General features: G+C 41.6%; 1 protein-coding gene across 1 annotated transcript in view; it reads left to right on the top strand.

Annotated features, from left to right (window-relative positions):
* Positions 1 to 19942, top strand: part of LOC134532255 (cell adhesion molecule Dscam2-like) — a 121919-nt gene that overhangs the window by 87590 nt on the left and 14387 nt on the right. The window contains exons 18-19 of the mRNA XM_063368676.1: positions 1130 to 1314; positions 11789 to 12031. Coding sequence (XP_063224746.1) covers positions 1130 to 1314; positions 11789 to 12031 — 428 coding nt within the window. The remainder of the gene's footprint in view (positions 1 to 1129; positions 1315 to 11788; positions 12032 to 19942) is intronic.

Here is a 19942-nt window from a genome sequence, read left to right as displayed (position 1 = left end):
ATAGCCTGTTTAGCTGACTAATTCCATTTGCAGTCAGTGCCGTCAAGAGGGTGGAAAATGGAGGGTGGAGGGAGGCAAAATCCCTGCGTCCCGGACACCAGAGGGGCCCCAGTTGAGTTTCTGGTGTTTTTTTAATGTTTTGTTTTACCTTGAAATGATATAAATATCAAGGCTATCTCTAATACAATTCACTGGAAACCTTAAAAGTTATGCCACACATACAAATTACTTTTACAGTTATGGCCATGGTAACGATAATGGTCTTAATGTATATATTTGTGATTAGAAAAGTTGTACAATAGGTAATGGGAAGGGAGCCCAAAAGAAAGTATTTTTCCCCAATTGTCCAATCTGCTCTAGTACACCACACGGGCAAATAAAATATGCAAGACCGCAAGTACTTAACTGTGCACTTGAATCAGACATTGTCTTGTTCCCTCTCCTTGGAAGCCGCAGCAAACACTTGAATCAAAATGATGGCCGTAACATCATACCACATGCTCGACAAAAGCAGAAGCAACTGGGTCATGGCTGGAAAGGGGGGGGGGGGGGGCTGTGGGGGGTTGTGGGTGGTCTGGAGAGTATACCATAATGTATCCCTGGCACACATGCATTGTATGAGAATTTCTTCCCGGATCCCCTTCAACATACCTACCACAATTTCACCCTTGCATACCATAATTATTTCATTTAATGTCTATAATTTTATAGTCCCCAGGAGCAGGGGCGCAACAACTAAATTTCCAAAGGGGGGGCAATATACCTTTTTATAAAGAATCATCGATCCCCTCTATTGAAGTGGGGGGTCTGGGGGTCCTCCCCCGGGAAAATTTGTATTTCAAGGTGGAAAATGGTGCTATTTAAGCAGATTTAAGCAGTTTTATTATCTAAAAATTGATTACACAGCACTTTCTTTGCCCCTGTTTGCCCCCCCTTCAAGGTTTCAGAGGTGGGGCAAAATACCCTTGCCCCCCCCCCCCCCCCCCCTGTTGTTGGGCCCCTGCCCAGGAGGGCACAGACATTTCTGAATGTACCCCTGCCCTGCATGGCAGTAAGTTTCAATAACCAATGTTTCAAATTAAAGCGCTGTGTTGCAAGCCTGGAGGGTTCAGACCGGTCCTGCTCGCAGGCACTACGCCGGCTACAAGCAGGACGACGGCAACTACGAGGCCAAGTCGCTGGCCGAGCTGGAGAACCAGCGCAACTCGAGCCAGCAGGAGGCGGGCCACGGCCAGTCGGCGCAGCTGTACTCGCCCTCGCCCGCCAGGAAGGGCGACTCCTCCCTCAGCGCGCAGAAGGGCAGCGACACCTCCGGTACGCACCCCTCCGCCCGTTCCGGGGGAGCGGGAGTCGGTCTGGGAGAGTCGAGCAGTAGCGGATCCAGAAGAGGGGGGGGGAAGCTAAGGGGCTCAAGCCCACCTCCAAAAACCATCTGGGTCCACTATATTTTTAGTGTTTGCCTTGGTAAAGCCTAGCCTCAGCTGGGTCAAGGCCCCGTCCCAAACCAAAATCCTGGATCCGCCAACTGGAGTCAAGGGATTTACTTTAAATCCTGGAAAAGTAATGGAAACTCCCCGGTGAGATGTTACGGTGTGAAATGTCATGCTTCAGTCTGCCATGACCCAGACTGAATGTGCATTATTTTTAGTAATATAAATTCCCCAGAGAACAATGGAATGTACGTTATTTTTAATAATATAAATTCCCTGAGACCAATAGAAACTAGTGCCCAACGTAACTTTTCCAGAGTTTGAATCTAAGTTGAGCCTAAACGTACTAACTCCTGGACCTAGTCAAACTATAATTTTTAAAAATTTGTACGCATGCATTTGTAACAGAGAGAATCATCACAATTTTTATCATGAGTTATTCTGAAATATTTTATTATTTTTAGGCAGTGTTTTTAGTGTATTGTGAGGTGGACTGCAGCTTACCCCCATGCCCTGATAAAATGGCAGTTAAGCCACTTTTTTCCAACTTTGATAGCAGTATTGTCTACAGCCAGGGGGCTGTTATTGGCTAGGAACTACTTTCTTGCGCCCTGATCCACTTAGTTTTTAGCTTGAAACTTTTGCGTGTGAACTAACTTGTAGGACGTCAATAATAGTGGTTAAACATTTTCTGAAATTAGACTTTGTTAGAATAAGTGAGCTTGCTAAACAGTGGTGAAGTCAATTTCCCTCATTTGGCGTGTGGCGGAGGGATACGGACTGCCAGCGGAAGGGAGGACGGAGGAGGAAGAAGGTCAAGATGGAGGAGGGGACGCTGTGAGAAAACGGGGGTGTAAGGTGCACAGGGGAGGAGGAAGGAAGCGAGACTGAAAAAGGACTGGATCAACGTGTTGCGAGTTGGTTGAGTGGAAGTGATGCGACAAACTCTTGTGTAGCCATTTTTCGGTAACCACTGAACCGCTGGAAAATCCCTTTGGTTGGGGAGTTGTGCAACAACCAATGGCGCCCGAACAAACGTGAGTCGGGGGTGGAAAACGTTACAACTGAGCTGGCGCCCGAACAGGGACCTGAAGAAAGAAGTATTCAGGGAGAAATATGGCTGCGAGAGAAGAGAAACAAAGGAGAAGCTGCGTGTAAGGTATTCATGAAACAGGATGATTAAGGTCAGTGTAATTTGCCATAACAAACATGAGTGAAGTGCCGATACGAGACTGGATGGATGAGCTGTGTTCCGCGGGTTTTTGAGGGAGTGGTGTTTTGCGGAGGAAAGAAGTAACTGTCACATGGTGTGGTTTTCCGTCGAGCCGAGCTCCTGTGAAACAATAGTTGGTGTCCTTTGTGTTCTATAACTATGGCCGTCTGCCTGTTATTCTTGTCCTGCTTTCAAGTGTTTTGTGGATCAGGGTAAACATAGTTACGTAATTAGGAGTTATATAACCTTTGTGCAAGTGGTTTAATATTGTAAACACAGGAGACAGTCATGGCCCCAGTAGATACTCGTAGCGGGGGCGCGAGGGGTGACGCAGAACGGAGTAACGGGAATGAAAAGGATTTGGGGATAACCGCTGAAGGAGGGGAAAGTAGGGGAAGGGAGAGAGATGGTGAAGGGGCTGGCGCGAGCGTTGTTAGCCCACCCAGTGCGGCCGACAGCACACCGCTATCTCCGCAAGGTAGCGAAAGTAGTGAAGTTATGGACATGTTGAGGGAAATTATCAAAGGTCAGCAATCATTCCAACTAACGGTGGAGAACAAATTTCGTGAACAGAATAATCAGTTTATTGGATTGCGGGAGGAAATGAGTGCTTTCAGAAAAGAAATGAGGGAGGAAGGGGATAAAGTGATGGCTAGGCAGATTAGCTTTGAGAACTCCTGTGAACTGCGTTTGGGTGAGGTTGAAAATTGCCTGAGAGTAGTAGAGAGTGGGCAGGAACAGGGAGAGGGAAGGTGGATGGAGGTCAGCGGACAAGTTGCTGAGCATAGCCAGGAAATAACAAGGCTTGGGAATAAAATGTTAGCGCTGGAACAGGAGGTCAGGGTGCAGCCAGGGGAAAGTGAGCTTGTTAACCGGAGTCGAACAAGCAGGCTGGGAAGTGCAGCAGTAGAAACAGCTACCTGTGAAAGTCAGGGGGAAGTAAACAAGCGGGGAGAGACCAGGGAGGACAACACAAGTAGGGGCGGACGTTGTGCACCACAATACCACGATCGTGACATACCGAAGTTCACCGGGAACGGAAATGTACACCCGCGTAAACATACCAGCAACCTAAAGGAGTTTTTTTCTATGTATGGTTGTGGGAGTGAGGAGAAATTGGTAGTGGCCAAGAGGTCAATAACAGGGGGTAGTAGCAACTGGCTTAGGCTCTGTGACCACCGAATGGCGAATTTTGCTGACTTCGAGCGTGAGTTTACCGCGGAATACTGGGACAAGAGAATTCGGGGAACTGATAGAGCTGAACTGTACCGGGGACGGTGTGTTGAAGGGAGCCTGGAGAGCCATCTGAGTAGTGTGGTAGAAAGAGCCAGGTACTATGACACGCCATTAGGTGAGGAGGAAATAATAACCATGATTTACACACAGTCACCACTGCGGGTGCAGGAGGCATTAGTGGGCAAGGAAATCACGACAATTGAGCAACTTAGAAAAGTGCTGAAGGAGTTGGATAGGCTCAGTGCGCTGCGTGAGAAGGGGGGAGGATTTTACAGGACAGGAAATCGTGACACAGACCATCGCTTAGAGCGTGGGATGGGGGGAAGTGGCGGAGGCCAAAGAGGCGACGGATGGAGTGGAGTAGCGCAGGAGGGGAGGGACGCCCAAGGTCACCCCGGGAATGTGAGGGGGGAAGGCAGGGAAGAAGGCAGGCCAGCCGATGGCAACAGCAACTGGCGAGGGGGGTGGCAAGGAGGGGGGAGGGACAGATGGAGGGGTGGAAGGAAGGGAGACTGGGCGACAGCCGGTGAAGGGCGCGGAGCAGGAGAGAGGACAGATAGAAATCAAAACAATGAACACAAGGACGGTGCTGTTCCGGGAAACGGAGAGGGTCGCCTAGCCTAAGCTGCCAGGTTAGGCAGATCCACACTGATAGGAGGCAGTCTGTTGACCGGGCAGAAACCCGTGATAGTATTGATGTAATTTTCACTGATGATAGAAATTTTTTATTAAACGAGGCAGAAACTGTAGTGAAAGGCAGAGTCGTTCCGGAACTGGCATGCAAAGTAGGAGACCAGGGTGTGGCAATCTTGTTTGATTCTGGGTCAGAAGTGTCTGGTGTGTGCGAACAGTTTCTGGAGAACTTAAACAGGTTAGGATATGAGTTTCCGGTACTTCCAGTGCCGCAGTTAACCATAATAGGAGCAACAAGGGGAAAAAGCAAGAAAGTAAATAAACAGGTATATCTGAATTTCAAGATAGGGCCAGATGAGTATTTTGCAAACTGTTTGGTCATCCCACAGTTAGCTAAGGAAATAATAATTGGCATTGATTTCATGGCAACGCACGAGGTAGTAGTAAGCTTTGTGACAGGGAGTATTTTCGTCAGCACTAAAGAATACAGAATGCTGCAGGGCACAACGGTGTTCGAGCGGGGTGGGGGGTCGCTGCGAGTGCAGTACGTAGAGGAGTGGGAGAAGGGGAGAGAGGAGAGAGAACTAGCGCTTGCTGTAGGAGGGGAAGAGATAAGCAGGAGCCATGTGTCCTTGAGTGGCTGGGAGGAGAGGTTGGACAGTGTGTTGGCGGCCTGTGAGGAGGGGAGCGAAGGGGAGAGAGAGGAGCTGCGGGAAGTACTGCGCCGCTATAGCGATGTGTTCAGCGACGAGCCAGGGCTGACAACCGAGTATACTGCAACCATACCGGTGACCAGAACCACCCCATTCAAAGGGAAAAGTTACCCAATACCTAGAGCATGCAGCGAGGAAGTGGAAAGACAGATCAAAGAAATGGTGGAGAAGGGTATTATAGAGCGGGGGAACAGCCCATTTGTCAATCCGCTTGTGTGTGTAAGGAAAAGCGACGGGAGTGTACGAATTTGTGTTGATTCCCGGGGGGTGAAAGATCATATTGTGCCTGACAGGCAAAGCCCGGTCGAACCTGATTCCCTGTTTGAATCATTTTACGGCAGTAAATATATCAGCACGACCGACTTCACAAAAGGGTATTGGCAGGTACCACTAAAGAAGGAAGATAGGCCGTATACAGCTTTTTTGTACAGAGGGCGGTCGTATCAATTTAAAGTGCTCCCTTTTGGCCTACCAAATAGCGTTGGGGAGTTCTGCAGAGCGGTGGATGCTTCGTTGGGACCCGAGCTAGAGTCAGTGGTGCATACTTATGTAGATGATGTTCTGATTGCCACAGAGACGTTTGAACAGCATGTACAGATTTGGGATAAACTGTTGTGTAGGCTTAGAGAGGTGAACCTGACACTGAGGTTATAAGTTTCTGAGAAGAGAAGTAAAGTTTTTGGGGTTTCAGCTCAGTGCAGAGGGGATCAGACCGGACCCTGATAAAGTAAAGTTAATAAAAGATTTTCCTAGGCCACAGTCAGTCAAGGAGCTGAAGGGATTTTTAGGGTTGTGCAATTTTTACCGGCGGTTTGCCGAAAGATTTGCTGATACTGTGGAACCATTACTCAGGTTATTAAAGAAAGGTTGTAAGTGGCAGTGGGAGCAGGAGTGTGAAGACAGTTTTGAACGAGCAAAGGCCTTGTTTATTGACAACTGTATAGTAAGGCATCCTAACATGAGCAAACCTTTTTTTTTGTGCACTGATGCATCCAGTTACGGAATAGGGGTGAAGTGCTTTCAACGAGGCGAGAAGGGGGAAGAGGAGCTTATAGGGTTGCTGAGTAGGACGCTGAGCCCTGCGGAGCGTGCGTATACAGTCACTGAGAGAGAGTGTCTGGCCGTAGTGTGGGGTTTGGGAAAGCTGCGTAATCTGTTGTTAGGCAGCTCGGTTGTGGTATTATCAGACCACCATTCGCTTTCGTTCCTTATGTCTTGCAAGTTAATGGGAAGCCGGCTAACACGCTGGTGTTTAGCAATGCAGGAATATCGTCTAGAGATAGTGTATGTGAAGGGGGGTGAAAACCAAGATGCTGATCTGTTGAGCCGCACCGTGATAGAGGGGGGGGAGATAATGCTGGAGGAAAAACCACGAACGGGACCAGTGATGGCAGGGATGACCGTGGAGCGAGACGAGATCTTGGTGGCTGAGTTCGGTCAGCTAGGGGAACGGCAGAGAGAGGATCATGTGTGGGGTGATGTAATCAAATCATTGGAAACCACCAGTCAGGGGGGAAGTAATGCAAGGGCAGAAAATTTAAAGCAGTGGTATTGTTTATCTGGGGGGTTACTTTTTAGAAAGGAAAAGGCAGGTACAGTGGACTGGAAGTTATGTGTTCCTGAGTGCTGGGTGAAAAGGCTTGTTTGGCATTTGCATCGCAGCAATGGTCATTTTGGGGCCAAGAAAGTTCTGTGGTTAGCAACAAATAGCTACTACTGGGTGAGCATGGAGAAAAGTATTAGGAAGATATTACGGAGTTGTGACATATGCCAGAAGGCCAAGTATCCGAATAGGAGCTGGGAGGGCAGTTGGGTGCCGATTATTCCTGAGGGGCCTGGGGAGCTAATCGCAGTTGATTTGTATGGACCATTACCAAAGGGTCGGGGCGGTGTTCAGTATCTGTTCGTAGTGTTGGATGTGTTCTCAAAGCTGGTCTGTTGTTATCCATTAAAGAAAGCTACCGCAGCTGCTTGTGTTAGCAAGCTGATCAATCAGTATTTCAGTGAGTATGGGGTACCTAAGAGGGTGCTTAGCGATCATGGGACGCAATTTACATCAGACATGTGGAGATGGGAGTGCGCCTGGGCAGGAACAGAAGTAGTGCACAGTTCTGTCCGACATCCCCAAAGCAACCCTAGTGAGAGAGTCATGCGGGAAATAGGGAGATTGCTGCGGACCTACTGCCATGATAGCCATAGTAAGTGGGCTGATGCAGTTCCGCTCATCAACAGAGTGCTTAATGAGCAGGTACACAGTGGGACCGGGTTCTCTCCACGAGAGATTGTGACAGATGAAAGACAACGGGATGAGCTAGCAGGACAATGTGTGTTTCCTGCAGGTGATGAATTGAGTAGGGAAGATAGGGTGAAAGAAGTACGCCTTCGCTTGAAGCATGCAGCGTTAAAGAGGGGTCAGCAACAAAGTAAACCGTTTCAGAGATTCCAGGTAGGGGACCTAGTATTACTCAGAGTTAGTGAGAAAAGTAACTATTTGCAGAAGGAAACCAAGAAACTTCACCTACTCTATGAGGGACCTTTCAGGTTAAGCAAGGCAGTGGGCCCGAATGTTTGGGAACTGGTGGGGGTCAAAAATAATGAAGTGCGGGGTATCTTTAATCAAGGGTTACTGAAGCCTTACTTTTGTGACATGTGATTTGAGGGTGTTAAAGAAAGGGGCCATGACTGGATCTCATGTGGTAGGGGCAACATGGTTGGGTTACCCTAGTGGGAGACTAGAAGCCATGACAACTAAGAACCTGTGTAGATAAGTGGTGTTATTATATAGAGGAGAATGAGGAATGTTATTTGTGTTGATCATGCTACTAGTGCAGTGACTGATGTGAGCCTGCTGAGAGAGAAAGCCATCTGAATGTTGTGAGAGTCACCCATTAGGATGACTTTATCTGGGGGGTTGTGAGGTGGACTGCAGCTTACCCCCATGCCCTGATAAAATGGCAGTTAAGCCACTTTTTTCCAACTTTGATAGCAGTATTGTCTACAGCCAGGGGGCTGTTATTGGCTAGGAACTACTTTCTTGCGCCCTGATCCACTTAGTTTTTAGCTTGAAACTTTTGCGTGTGAACTAACTTGTAGGACGTCAATAATAGTGGTTAAACATTTTCTGAAATTAGACTTTGTTAGAATAAGTGAGCTTGCTAAACAGTGGTGAAGTCAATTTCCCTCATTTGGCGTGTGGCGGAGGGATACGGACTGCCAGCGGAAGGGAGGACGGAGGAGGAAGAAGGTCAAGATGGAGGAGGGGACGCTGTGAGAAAACGGGGGTGAAAGGTGCACAGGGGAGGAGGAAGGAAGCGAGACTGAAAAAGGACTGGATCAACGTGTTGCGAGTTGGTTGAGTGGAAGTGATGCGACAAACTCTTGTGTAGCCATTTTTCGGTAACCACTGAACCGCTGGAAAATCCCTTTGGTTGGGGAGTTGTGCAACAACCAATGGCGCCCGAACAAACGTGAGTCGGGGGTGGAAAACGTTACAGTATAGTCATACACACTATAATATGATGCAAGTTTCTGTCCGAATTTTCAAATAAATAATGAAAATGGTGTGTGAACTAGGCCAGATGTGAGGACTTAATTTTTTTTTCCTTCAGAAAATGGCAATATAGGTAAATTATTTAATAAAATTTCTTCAGGGAATTTTAAAATTTTATTCAGGGTAGGGAACATTCAGGAACATTTTATTAAACACTAGCTTATAACCAGCGGCTTCGCACATGGTAACTTGAGAATATCACTAATATTGCACCACTGTCAGACACTTTTGTGAATAATTCCAATACTTTTAACTAAAAAATATCACATTGAGTATCAGATATATTTAACATCCATACAAGGTTGAAATTTGTAATATTGTAAAAAGTACCTAGAGAATCGGCACACCATGTACCACCAGAGGCAAGGGTCTACATGGATGGAATAGGGCTGACACTCATAGGAGCCGGCTGCCCTACCCGAGGGAGAATGCATGAAGGGAGATAGGATGGGGTGTGAATTGGTGGGGGAAACTGGAGTACCCCGAGAAAACCCACAGGCTAAGGCATCATCCGCCACATTTCCCACTTGCGAAAATCCGGGTTCGATTCCACTGGGAATCTAATAAATCAAATTTCCCGAAGTAAAGTAACTTTTCTCCTTCTTTTGAATGTGATTTTTTCTCAGTTCTACCTTATTCACCCTTGGTTTATTACCTCCCACTTGATTTGCTTTGGAGAGTAGATTTTTATTATTAAACTAACTTATTTGCAACACGGGAACATATGAATCCGCTTGTTACTGAGATTAAATGTTTACACTTCACTGGCGAGTAGTGAATAACACTTGCTCACATTTTTTTTATTTTTAAAATTTATTTTTGATATTTCAAAATCGTATTTTACCGTACAACATTAACCACTATCCAATTACAGCCAGCCAAATTGAAAGCAATCGAGGGCCTAAGTTCAACATCCAATAAATCTCATCGTAGTCTTGTAGTAATTTTTTGGAAAGTTTTCACAGGTTTCAGTTCTAGGTCGTAAAAACCACTGCTACTATTATAACTTAGCGGAAAACTAAAATTTGATATATTGAAATGCAACTTTTATTTTGAAAAATAGAATAATATTATATTTTACAAAACTAAATAACACATTTTCATTGTTTTATGAACTAAAGGGTAAAAAAATATTTTAATTTAAGTATTTTGTTCAACAGCGACAGACTGAACTATTAATCTGTATAAAGTAATTTTTTAATATGGTTAAAATAAGATTCAAGTAATGCTGTTGAACAAATAATTTTAAATTATAGTTTTTTTTTTATTTTTAATATATATGAATTAAATTTGTTATAAATTCCTCGAAATGCACCACAAAATCAATTTTCAATGTCCCAAAAATTTGAGAGGGTTAATTGACCCCCATCCCGAAGTCCTCGGAATCAACGTACAGTACTTCAATTTTTCCGGCTTTAAAAATATCAGGGGGCTAATGATCACCCGTTGAAGAGGGGGGGGGGGGGGGTTAGTTCCCCGAAATGTCTCAGAAACAATATAAATTTAAAGAAAAATTATTTTTTAAAATGTTTGGAATTTTGTGGCATTTACACCCCCACCCCCCTTCCTCCAATCCAGGGTGGTGGGTAGTCACCTTTGGGCAAATTTCTTACCATGCCCCGGCCTCATGGATGCCCAAAAAGCATAGTTATTGCACATAGCTCGAAATTCACGGTTTTCTGCTCCTATGACACTCCCACCCTCTCTTCTGGTTATAGTCATAAAAGTATTGTATTGTCATCCAGATTACATATATTCGCAAAGTTTCAAATCAAAACGACAATTAGAAGTAGGTTAAAATTGACTTTCAAGTTTTGATTACATAGTTACAAGTGAAGCTAATAAAAGTGTGTTAAAAAGCTATTGCCTTGTTCATAATTCTTTATAGAACCTAAAATATAAAATATCTTTGATGTCATATTTGTTTCAACACAACCTAAACTTTCATTTCTTTCAAGCTGCTCTCGTGTTGTAGAGAGATACAATATGTAGAAGTTTTTAAGTCTAATCATAAGCTTTTAAACACAAAATGTTTCATAAAAATTGATCCTGTAGTTTTTGCATGATGCTCGAACAAACAGACGTGATGGATGCACCAAGCAATAACGCATTTCAAATTCCTTTTTCCTATTCAAAACTATACTGTTATTAGCGCTGTTAGTTCGCTAGCCACCCTGAGCTTCTCAAAGCGGATGGGTCTCACCAAGAAGCATATGAATTATCTATGCAAAAATGTGGTTTTTATTTAATAAATCCTGATCGCATCACTGTAGCAAGATAAAATATACATCATTTTTTAAGTGAAAAAAAAAAGCTTTTAAACACAAAACGGTTTCATCAAAATCGGTCTAGTAGTTTTTTTGTCATGCTCGAATAAACAAACAGTCAAACATACAGATGTTATAATTATAGATTGTGAACACATTGATGAAGTAATGAGTCATTAAACTTTAAACCACTTGTAATTTTAATTATGGTAAGGTACAAAAATATGAAACATACAGTAAGTAGAACTACATAATTAGAAGTTTCAGATGTGAGGCATGTTACATAAATTATATACACAACAATTTAGCTTGAAGTTTGCCAGCTTTACAAGGTTTTCCACAGGGAAGGGTCAGGGAATTTGGAATTTGTCAGCGAAAGTCGGGGTGTGTACGTTAAAATCCTGGAACAATCTTGGGAACTCCCCAGTTATATTAATTTGAGGAATTAAAAGTTACGCGCTAGTCTGACATCGCCCTAGGCTGTAAAAACATTCTTTTTTTTTTCCCTTCAGATCATGATTTAGTGCATAGTGAGTTATACATGCTATAAAATGGCATATTCGATATTCTGTTTCAACTAAAAAAAAGCTATGGGAATGGTAAAAAAAGAGTCAAACTTGGTAAAATAATTAGTAGTAGTAGTAGTAGTAGAAGTCAGGAAAAATGGTAATTTTGGTCAGGTAGAAGAGTCTGGCAGATTTTATTACCGATGTGTGCGAGTGTGACCTTGTCTCTGCACCGGACAGCAGGCCAGGACTACGAGATCTGCCCGTACGCCACGTTCAGCCTGCCGGGCGCGGGCAAGGCGGCCAGCGTCCAGAACACGGACTACTACATGCAGTTCCAGACGTTCGGCCAGCAGGAGTGCTACTCGGCACAGCCGCGGGCCTCGCGCAAGCAGCACGCCGCCCGCGCTCGGGCCCGCTCCGGCTCGCGAGAGACCAAGCTGGCCAGCTCCTCCAACAGTCCGCCCGACGGGCTGAGCCTTGGTGAGTGCGCGCTTGGGGAGTCACGGTCAGTCCTGCAGACTTAGCAACAAAGGACTCATTGTAAATAAAAGACGATTTCTTCGTAAATTTCAGATGAACCGAGCATTTGTAGAGGCAACGCCGTGTGCTGACTTCTGAGTTCTGTTTTTTCGGTACAAACAGAGTAACTCAGGTGGAAGAAATAATTGTGTTTTTTGCAGCAGTCTTTACCAGTTTTTTGAATTTTCTGCTTGTATGCCATGATTATTCTTTGTGGATTCGTGTTCAAAGTAAGTGAACTTAGTGCCCGTGAATTTAAGAAGGTAGGTGATTAATTTCCGAGGACAATTTGTAACCAGCATTCTTCGTAGATTTGAAGTGGAAATTTTTACCGGTGTGGCAGTTGCTGGCAGAAGGGTGACTCCGACCACGGAGGCCAAGTCCCAAGTACTGTGCAAATTGGAGTGTATGCAGGATTTCATTTTGGTTTTGGTGGGGGGGGGGGGGGGGTGGAAGGGGAGGTTGTGAACCACTTTGCTAGTACATAGTTAGTTATCAAAATTCTTTGCCTTTGCTGGTGGAAATAATAGAATTTAGAGCCTCCCCTGAATTCAAATCCTGAAAGGTCTTTAATCGGGCATTAGAATATGGTTCGGCACAGCATTTTGCAATCTGGCAACAATCTTGCCACTCGTTCAAATTTTTCAGTTGGATTTTTACAGTTTTTATTGGCCACCAGAAAGCATTACTGCGCTTCCGAGGTTTTCATTTTCCCTCAGTCTATTATTGCTGACGGTTTTCATTTCAGTGCCATGTTCCCTGTTTCCTAGCAGGTTACATTTAACATTTTCATTTTTAGTATTCCGGTAAAACAGTATTGATGTTAGATAATGCTGCAAAATCACTAATGTAATGGCAAATGTTTGAAACGTGCTAGATTCAGTACTATTCATTAAAGTAGGCCTTTGGGAAAATAATTATTTTTTTGTTCAATTAAAATTTGAAAATAAACATTTAACTGTTCTCGACTTTTAAATTTGAATAGTAACAGCATGTAAATTTTTTTTATTAAAATTTTATCTTTGCAACTTTTTGTATAATTTATTGGTTTTGAATAATTAAACACAACTATAAAATAAACTTCTTTCATATTTTTTTTGCAGCTGCAAACAGTTATTGTTGCTTGTCTTGTTTTCCAAATATACTTCTGAAAATATTTCCTGTTTCAATAGTCTTTCATGGCGATAGACGAGACTGTAAATTTACTCGCATGTACCAGTAAGGGGTCGTCCATTAATCACGTGATGTTTTTTTAGCAAATTTTACACCCCCCCTCCCCCCTAGTGATTTGTGGTGAGGTTTCAGACTACCCCCCCCCCCCCCTTCCCACCAATAAATCACGTGTATTTTTTTGGTACAAAATATTTTTTTAAAAATTTAAGAATATTATCTTTAAATATAGGTATAATCTAATTTAATTCTGGAAAATTAAGCACAGTGATAAAAATGTCCAGACACACATTACGGTTGCAGGTTTATTCTCACTGGCATTAAAATAATAAAGAAAAGGCTTATATGTGATTTACGCATGTATTCGGCGCCAAAATCACAGTCTTACTGGCGACTGGCAAGCCGAGCCGGGTGGTTCATGTTGCGGCGGGCGGGGATGTTGTTGCCTGGCTACGGCGAGTCAAGGTCACGCGTCGCTTTTCGGTTTAGTAGAAATCGGGCGAAAAAATAACTACACGTGATATCTCTCTACACCCCCCCTCCCCCTTTGTGATATTTCGTGATTTTTCCCGACAACCCCCCCCCCCCCCCCCCCCCCCCCCCCTTTAGAGCCTCACGTGATTAATGGACGATCCCTAACCGTGTTTGCTAGTGTACACAGAGAACAGTTGCTGACGCAAGGGTTGAGGGGATATACTCCCCTGCTCTGAAGTTGGGAAAAAAATTCGTAAAATATCAGCGAAGGCATGTGATGCGAAGGTTAGTTGTTAGAGAACCTGTAATTTCAACCTAGTAAGAAGTCGTGTCACCTACGGCTAATTCTTTGGGCCCATATGTCAGAGTATTAGTGTCAATAGTAATGTTATTCATCCCACCCCCACCCCCTCCTTCCACAAAAAAAATGGTTTGGCTGTATTTTGGACTATAGCCACCAGGGGTTTGTTTCATTAATTTCCATTGCGGTGATATATATATCTCACAAAAATCAATTTTTTTTTTACCTGAACTAGCCGTTTCAGGAAGCATAGTCTTGGCATATGCAGGACATTTGATTTCAGTGATGCCATCACTTCCAATGAACCCATCAGGTGATGCTTCTAGGAACTGTATGATTTCGTCAGTGAAAAGTCCTGAAGGAATTATGGCTTAGCCAAGCTCCTGTTCCAGCTGAGTGACTGCATGAGGTTCGTTCTCAATTCCATATTTAGTTGCTTAGTTTCCAGAGAAGGTTGAATATAAAATAGATTTAACTGTTTTATAGCGTGGTGTTGTTGCTCTCATTCGACATATTTTTTCCAAGATATGAAGCAGTCAGACGCTTTGCTCTTTCACATTTCCGCATGATACAGGTCTTTGTACAGTTGTTGAGGACTGGATGTCCTGAAATTTTTTGCTGTCACACTGCAGTCCTCTCAGAGACTCTTGTTCTTTCTTTTCGTATTCTTCAGGATTCATGTCTAGTGTGGTTTGTTGCTCATCTCCAAATCCATCACTTCTATATGCACATAAATTAATCAATGTAAATTTATAACATTACATCCTACTGCACAAACTAGTTATAACTCTCTTCACGGACACAGGTAGGTACTGAATGTTACGCAGCAGTTTTAGCTTCATGCGAGCATTCGTGAGAAGACTTGTAATTGATATGCCAGTACGCTGGAAAGGCCTCGGTCCCCATCCCACCTCCCTCCACTCTTTCAGCGCGGCGGGAGAAGTATACGGCAGACCGTTACAGAGGAAGCCACAAGATGGCGAGCAGTTTCGCCGATGCAGTTTACCTCTAGCATTGTCATTAAAAATTTTCTGCAATGACATGCCTGTTAAAATGCAGGAATCAATGCAGAAAAGTTCCAGGGCATGTCCAACTGTTGGCTCCTTAAATTCTGACAATTTTTACTCCACAAAGAATTAAGTTGAAAAAGGCCATTTTCATGATGTTGGTGGGTTCAGAATAGTGTAAATGCAGGTACTGGCCAACTTGAATCCACCAGACTGACGTCGAATGTACTTTTTATTCCTTTCCTGTGCAAACAAAAATTAAAAATCGCAACCACTTTTTAAATGAGAGTCATAGAGGTAAGTGTCTACAGTGTCTTTCTTCCAGCATCCAGATGGCACCCTTAAGAGTGAAACTTTTGTAAAATATAGGAAAGTAGTAATTAAAGCCATCAAGTATCAGATTAACAGGCAAGGTATAGCTACAAAAACAAAATTTGGTTTATAGGATTATAGTTTTATGTGGGCGTGTTGGAATTGCCAAGTAAATAAGCTGTTTTACTTGAAAAATGAAATTGCTCTATTTTATTTTTTATTTTATTTATTTAAATTTGTTACATGCCCACCGACAGTCTTGGGACTTTAGAGGTGGGCACGACACAAAACAGTACAACACAAAACAAGTAAAAACAAACACTATCACAATAGAGACAGCACAGGATAAACACAAAACATGAAAACAGAAATGATATAAATACCAAAAGGACAAGATAACATGACACATTACTTAGCGAAATGTTAATTACATAATTATTAAACTATACACAATATATATAAAAAAAAATGGATAATACAAAATATAAAATGTGAGTAAAATGTGAGTAGAGGACAAGTTAAGAGGATAAATTTTTAAGTTTAGACAATTGATTATTATTGTGATTCCTAACTAATCTGTATATTATGTCATTAAAGTTATGTAGAGTACAATATGTTTGGTATAAACGAGAATTAAATTGTGGTATTTTTAACCCAGTGGTTTCAAGGAGATAAGTACAGTTAATTTTAGCGTTAAAACAATTTTCAACAAACAGAGAATCTAAATATACTCTACGTGCACCAAGAGGAGTTAAAGCAGGTGAAGGAAGGTTTTTTAAGTTTATTAAATTAATTAATTTTGTTTGTATACTTTCTAGTTTATTTGCATCGGCCGACTTGATGTCATTCCAGATTACTGAACAATATTCTAATTTGGACCTTATTAAGGCAAAATACAGGGAGAGAATTGAGTCTGAATTGGTAGCATAAAAAGTAATAAATTTGATCATAGCAAGGGTTTTGCGGGAAGACATGTATAAATACAAATAGTTTACATGATTATGGAAAAATAATTTAGAATCTAAAATAACACCAAGATCCTTAATTGCTGAACATTTCGTGATTACAGAGTTTTCTAAAATATAATCAAAATTAAGTGGTTGATATTTCCTTGTAAAGGATATAACAAATGTTTTGTGTTTATTTAGTGTAACCAGATTAAATTTACACCAATTGTTTACTTGGGAAATGTCATTTTGTAATAAAATACAGTCATTCTGTGTTATTATATTCCTAAATATTTTTAGATCATCGGCAAAAAGTACTCCTGTAGAATGGTTGAGAAATTGAGGTAGGTCGTTTATATATAAATTAAAAAGAAGAGGCGATAATGTACCTCCTTGAGGGACACCAGAAGAGATACTAAACAGGGAAGAATTGTGGTTATTAATTGTAACATAAAAACTTCTATTAGTTAAGTAATTAGAAAACCAGTTTGTAAAATTTTGAGTTAAACCAAAGTTAAATAATTTTTTAAGAAGTATAGAATGGTTCACAGTGTCAAAGGCCTTGGCTAAATCAAAATAACAGGCATCCACTTGCCCTCTGTTGGTAACCTCTCTGTGTATAGGATTTAAAAAAGTAAGCAAGTTAGTGGTGGTCGATAAACCTTTCCTAAAACCATGCTGACTGTTCGATAAACTGTTCTTAAGCTGGAAATTTAAAAATCTAAAAATTATTTTTTCAAATATTTTAGAAAAACCATTGAGTAGAGAAATAGGCCTATAATTGTTAACATTCTGTTTAGAGCCTTTTTTGTGGATAGGTATCACCTTAGCAGTTTTCCATTTCTCTGGGAAAACAGATGATTGTAAACTAAAATTAAAAATATGCAGCAAAAGAGGGACTAATAATTCAGAGCAACCTTTTATAATGAAATTAGGTATGCCATCAGGACCAGTAGATTTGGATGATTTCAACGATTTTATGCCCCATAATACTAAACATTCTGAGATTGTGGGCACAGGAATAGAAACTAAATGTATATTGTTTGTCACAGGTTGTTGGATACATGTAGAAGGTTCGTAGACACTGGAAAAATATTTAGCGTATCCATTGGCTAGTTCAGCGGGATCATTCGTGATAGTTCCATTAATTTTTAGAGAATGCTGTTCATAAAAACCATCTTTCATTAGTTTGACATATTGCCAAAATTTTTTAGGGTTAGTTTTAATATAATTATTGGTATTTCGAGTCCATTGAATTTTGTCTCTTTTTATTAAATATTTTACTAATTTACGATAATAAGAGAAAAGTGAATAGTAATACGTGTTGTTGTTTCTTTTATAAAGCTTATGGAAATGCTTCTTTGACTTTAATGCTTGAATTAACTCACTGGTAAACCAAATTGGAAATTTAGATGATTTTTTGTTTGTCATTGGAATAAAGATATTCATATTTTCAACTACGCAATTGGTTAGTTGGTCGACAAGTTCATTTACATCCATAGAATTATAAAAATCTGACCAGTCATGATTTTTGATGGAATTGAAAAGACCGAGAAAATCACCTTTTTTATAGTTTCTAAACGTTGATGTAATGTTGGAACTGTTTTTGAAGGACTCAATCTTGATGTTGATGTTTAATGCAGGATGATAAATATCTTCTTTGATAAGAACATCATAAGCCTTTGTCACTGAACACAGCTGTAGATTGGTTAAACACAAGTCTAAAATATTTATATGAGTTTGAATATTGTTGCACTGTTTTAGACTATGTACAGATATAAAGTTAAGTAAATGGCGCACCTTAGTGTTAATGTTCATAGTCGCCTGATGGAAATGGTTAAGATTAAGATTATTCCAATCTATACCCGGTACATTGAAATCACCGAGTATCAAAATGTCATCTTGAAATGAGGAGAGTTTATCTTCTAAAAATTCAAAATATATGCGGACAAACTCTGCCGTTAAATCTGGAGGTAAGTAGATATTTCCAATAATTTAAGATTTGCTAGAAGATGATTTTATTTTAAACCAAACTGCTTCAACACCAGGAAAGTCAAAAACAACGTACAGTTGAACAGAAATAAATTTCGACTTCTTAACAGCAGATAATGCACCACCGCCTCTTGATTTATTGGTTTGTTCAGCATTTCTGTCATTTCTAAAGACATGGTATTGGTCTGTGAAATAGTGTGACGTAATGCTATTTGCATTAAGCCAAGTCTCAGTTAGGCAAATAATATCGAAATGTGAGCTAACAATATTATCATAGAACTCAACAGACTTAGTCCTTAATCCTCTGACATTCTGATAGTAGATATCAAACTCCTTAATGTTTGACGTTAGGACGTGAGATTAAAGTGCTCCTCCCGACACCAAGGTTGCTGACGCACATACATTGGTTGATGCACGGCTAGGAGTGGGCCGTGGCTGAACGTTCAGCTCATCGTTAATTGTTTCGTTATTTAGAATCTGTTCCTGGTGTAGTTTGCCGTAAAAGGGGCTTATATACAGCCACTAGGCCAAAAAACAATGTTGTTTATCCTGTTGAAATCATTTTCAAGTACTGAAACATGGAATGATGCATAAGAATTATATTTGGTTCTCAGTTTAGTCACCTTGATTTGCGATAAATTTAATTCATTTGAGATATAGTCAATGATTTCTTTTTCCTGTACTTGAGGATCAAACCTGGTAACAAAAAGAGCCTTTGTTTTTAAGTAAGGTGGTTTTGAAATAGTTTTCAAAGAAGTTGTGTTCCTGATGCCCACTTTCATTTGAGATTTTTTCTTTTCAGGTTCACGTTTCAAATCGTTGGTTGCATTAATTCTTTTACTGGGTGCACGTTGCACCAGTGTAAAGTTGTCATTGTCAGCATGCTGCGTCATGCGGACTGAGCTCTTGACAGCGCGCGAGTAACGCTGAGTAGAAAGTAGGTCATCTGCAGGTGTGACGTCACTGGAACCAGCAATGGACACGAACGCATCGGTAGCCTTGTTACTAGCGGGATTCGATAGTACCTGATTGTATGAAATACCCTGATTATTTTTTACGTTTAGACTTTGCCTAAGATGAATCAGTTCTTGCTTAATTTCATGGGTTTCATTTCGTGCGTCAAGAAGAAGTGTTTTTAGCACTTGATTTTCACTACTCAGCTCATCTACTTTAACACAAACGGACTTTATCAATTTGGATAGTTCTTCCATGTTCATAACTTCAAGCTTTGTATTATCAGGCTTCAGGACTGCTGACGGTGGACGCTGATCCAGACATCCAGAAGTAAACGAAGACCGATTTTTGGTCGGAGATCTTATCATGTTCATGTGGTCAGCAGGAATTAAATCGGTAGCTGAAGCATCACTGAAAGATAATCCAAAACCCGGGAATTCGGGTTGATCTAGGAAAGACGACTCAATATTGATAACACATTTACATACACAACTATAGAATGATTATTACGAGCATAAACACGGAGCGCGCGCACAAACACGACCGGTCTGCGTGAACGCACGGCCGCATTTGATGTACAAGACGTCTGCAAGTAATATAAGTAGCCTTGAGTCAAGATTCTATCTGTACCAATGTATAAATTACGTGGCAGGAAGACAAAATCAACATAGGGTCATACTTATTTTCCAGGATGACCCTTAATTATTGTGCATGA

This window comes from Bacillus rossius, chromosome 5 (genome assembly GCF_032445375.1).
Source record: "Bacillus rossius redtenbacheri isolate Brsri chromosome 5, Brsri_v3, whole genome shotgun sequence".
NCBI classification, from domain to species: domain Eukaryota; kingdom Metazoa; phylum Arthropoda; class Insecta; order Phasmatodea; family Bacillidae; genus Bacillus; species Bacillus rossius.
This window is presented reverse-complemented; position numbering and strand designations above follow the sequence as displayed.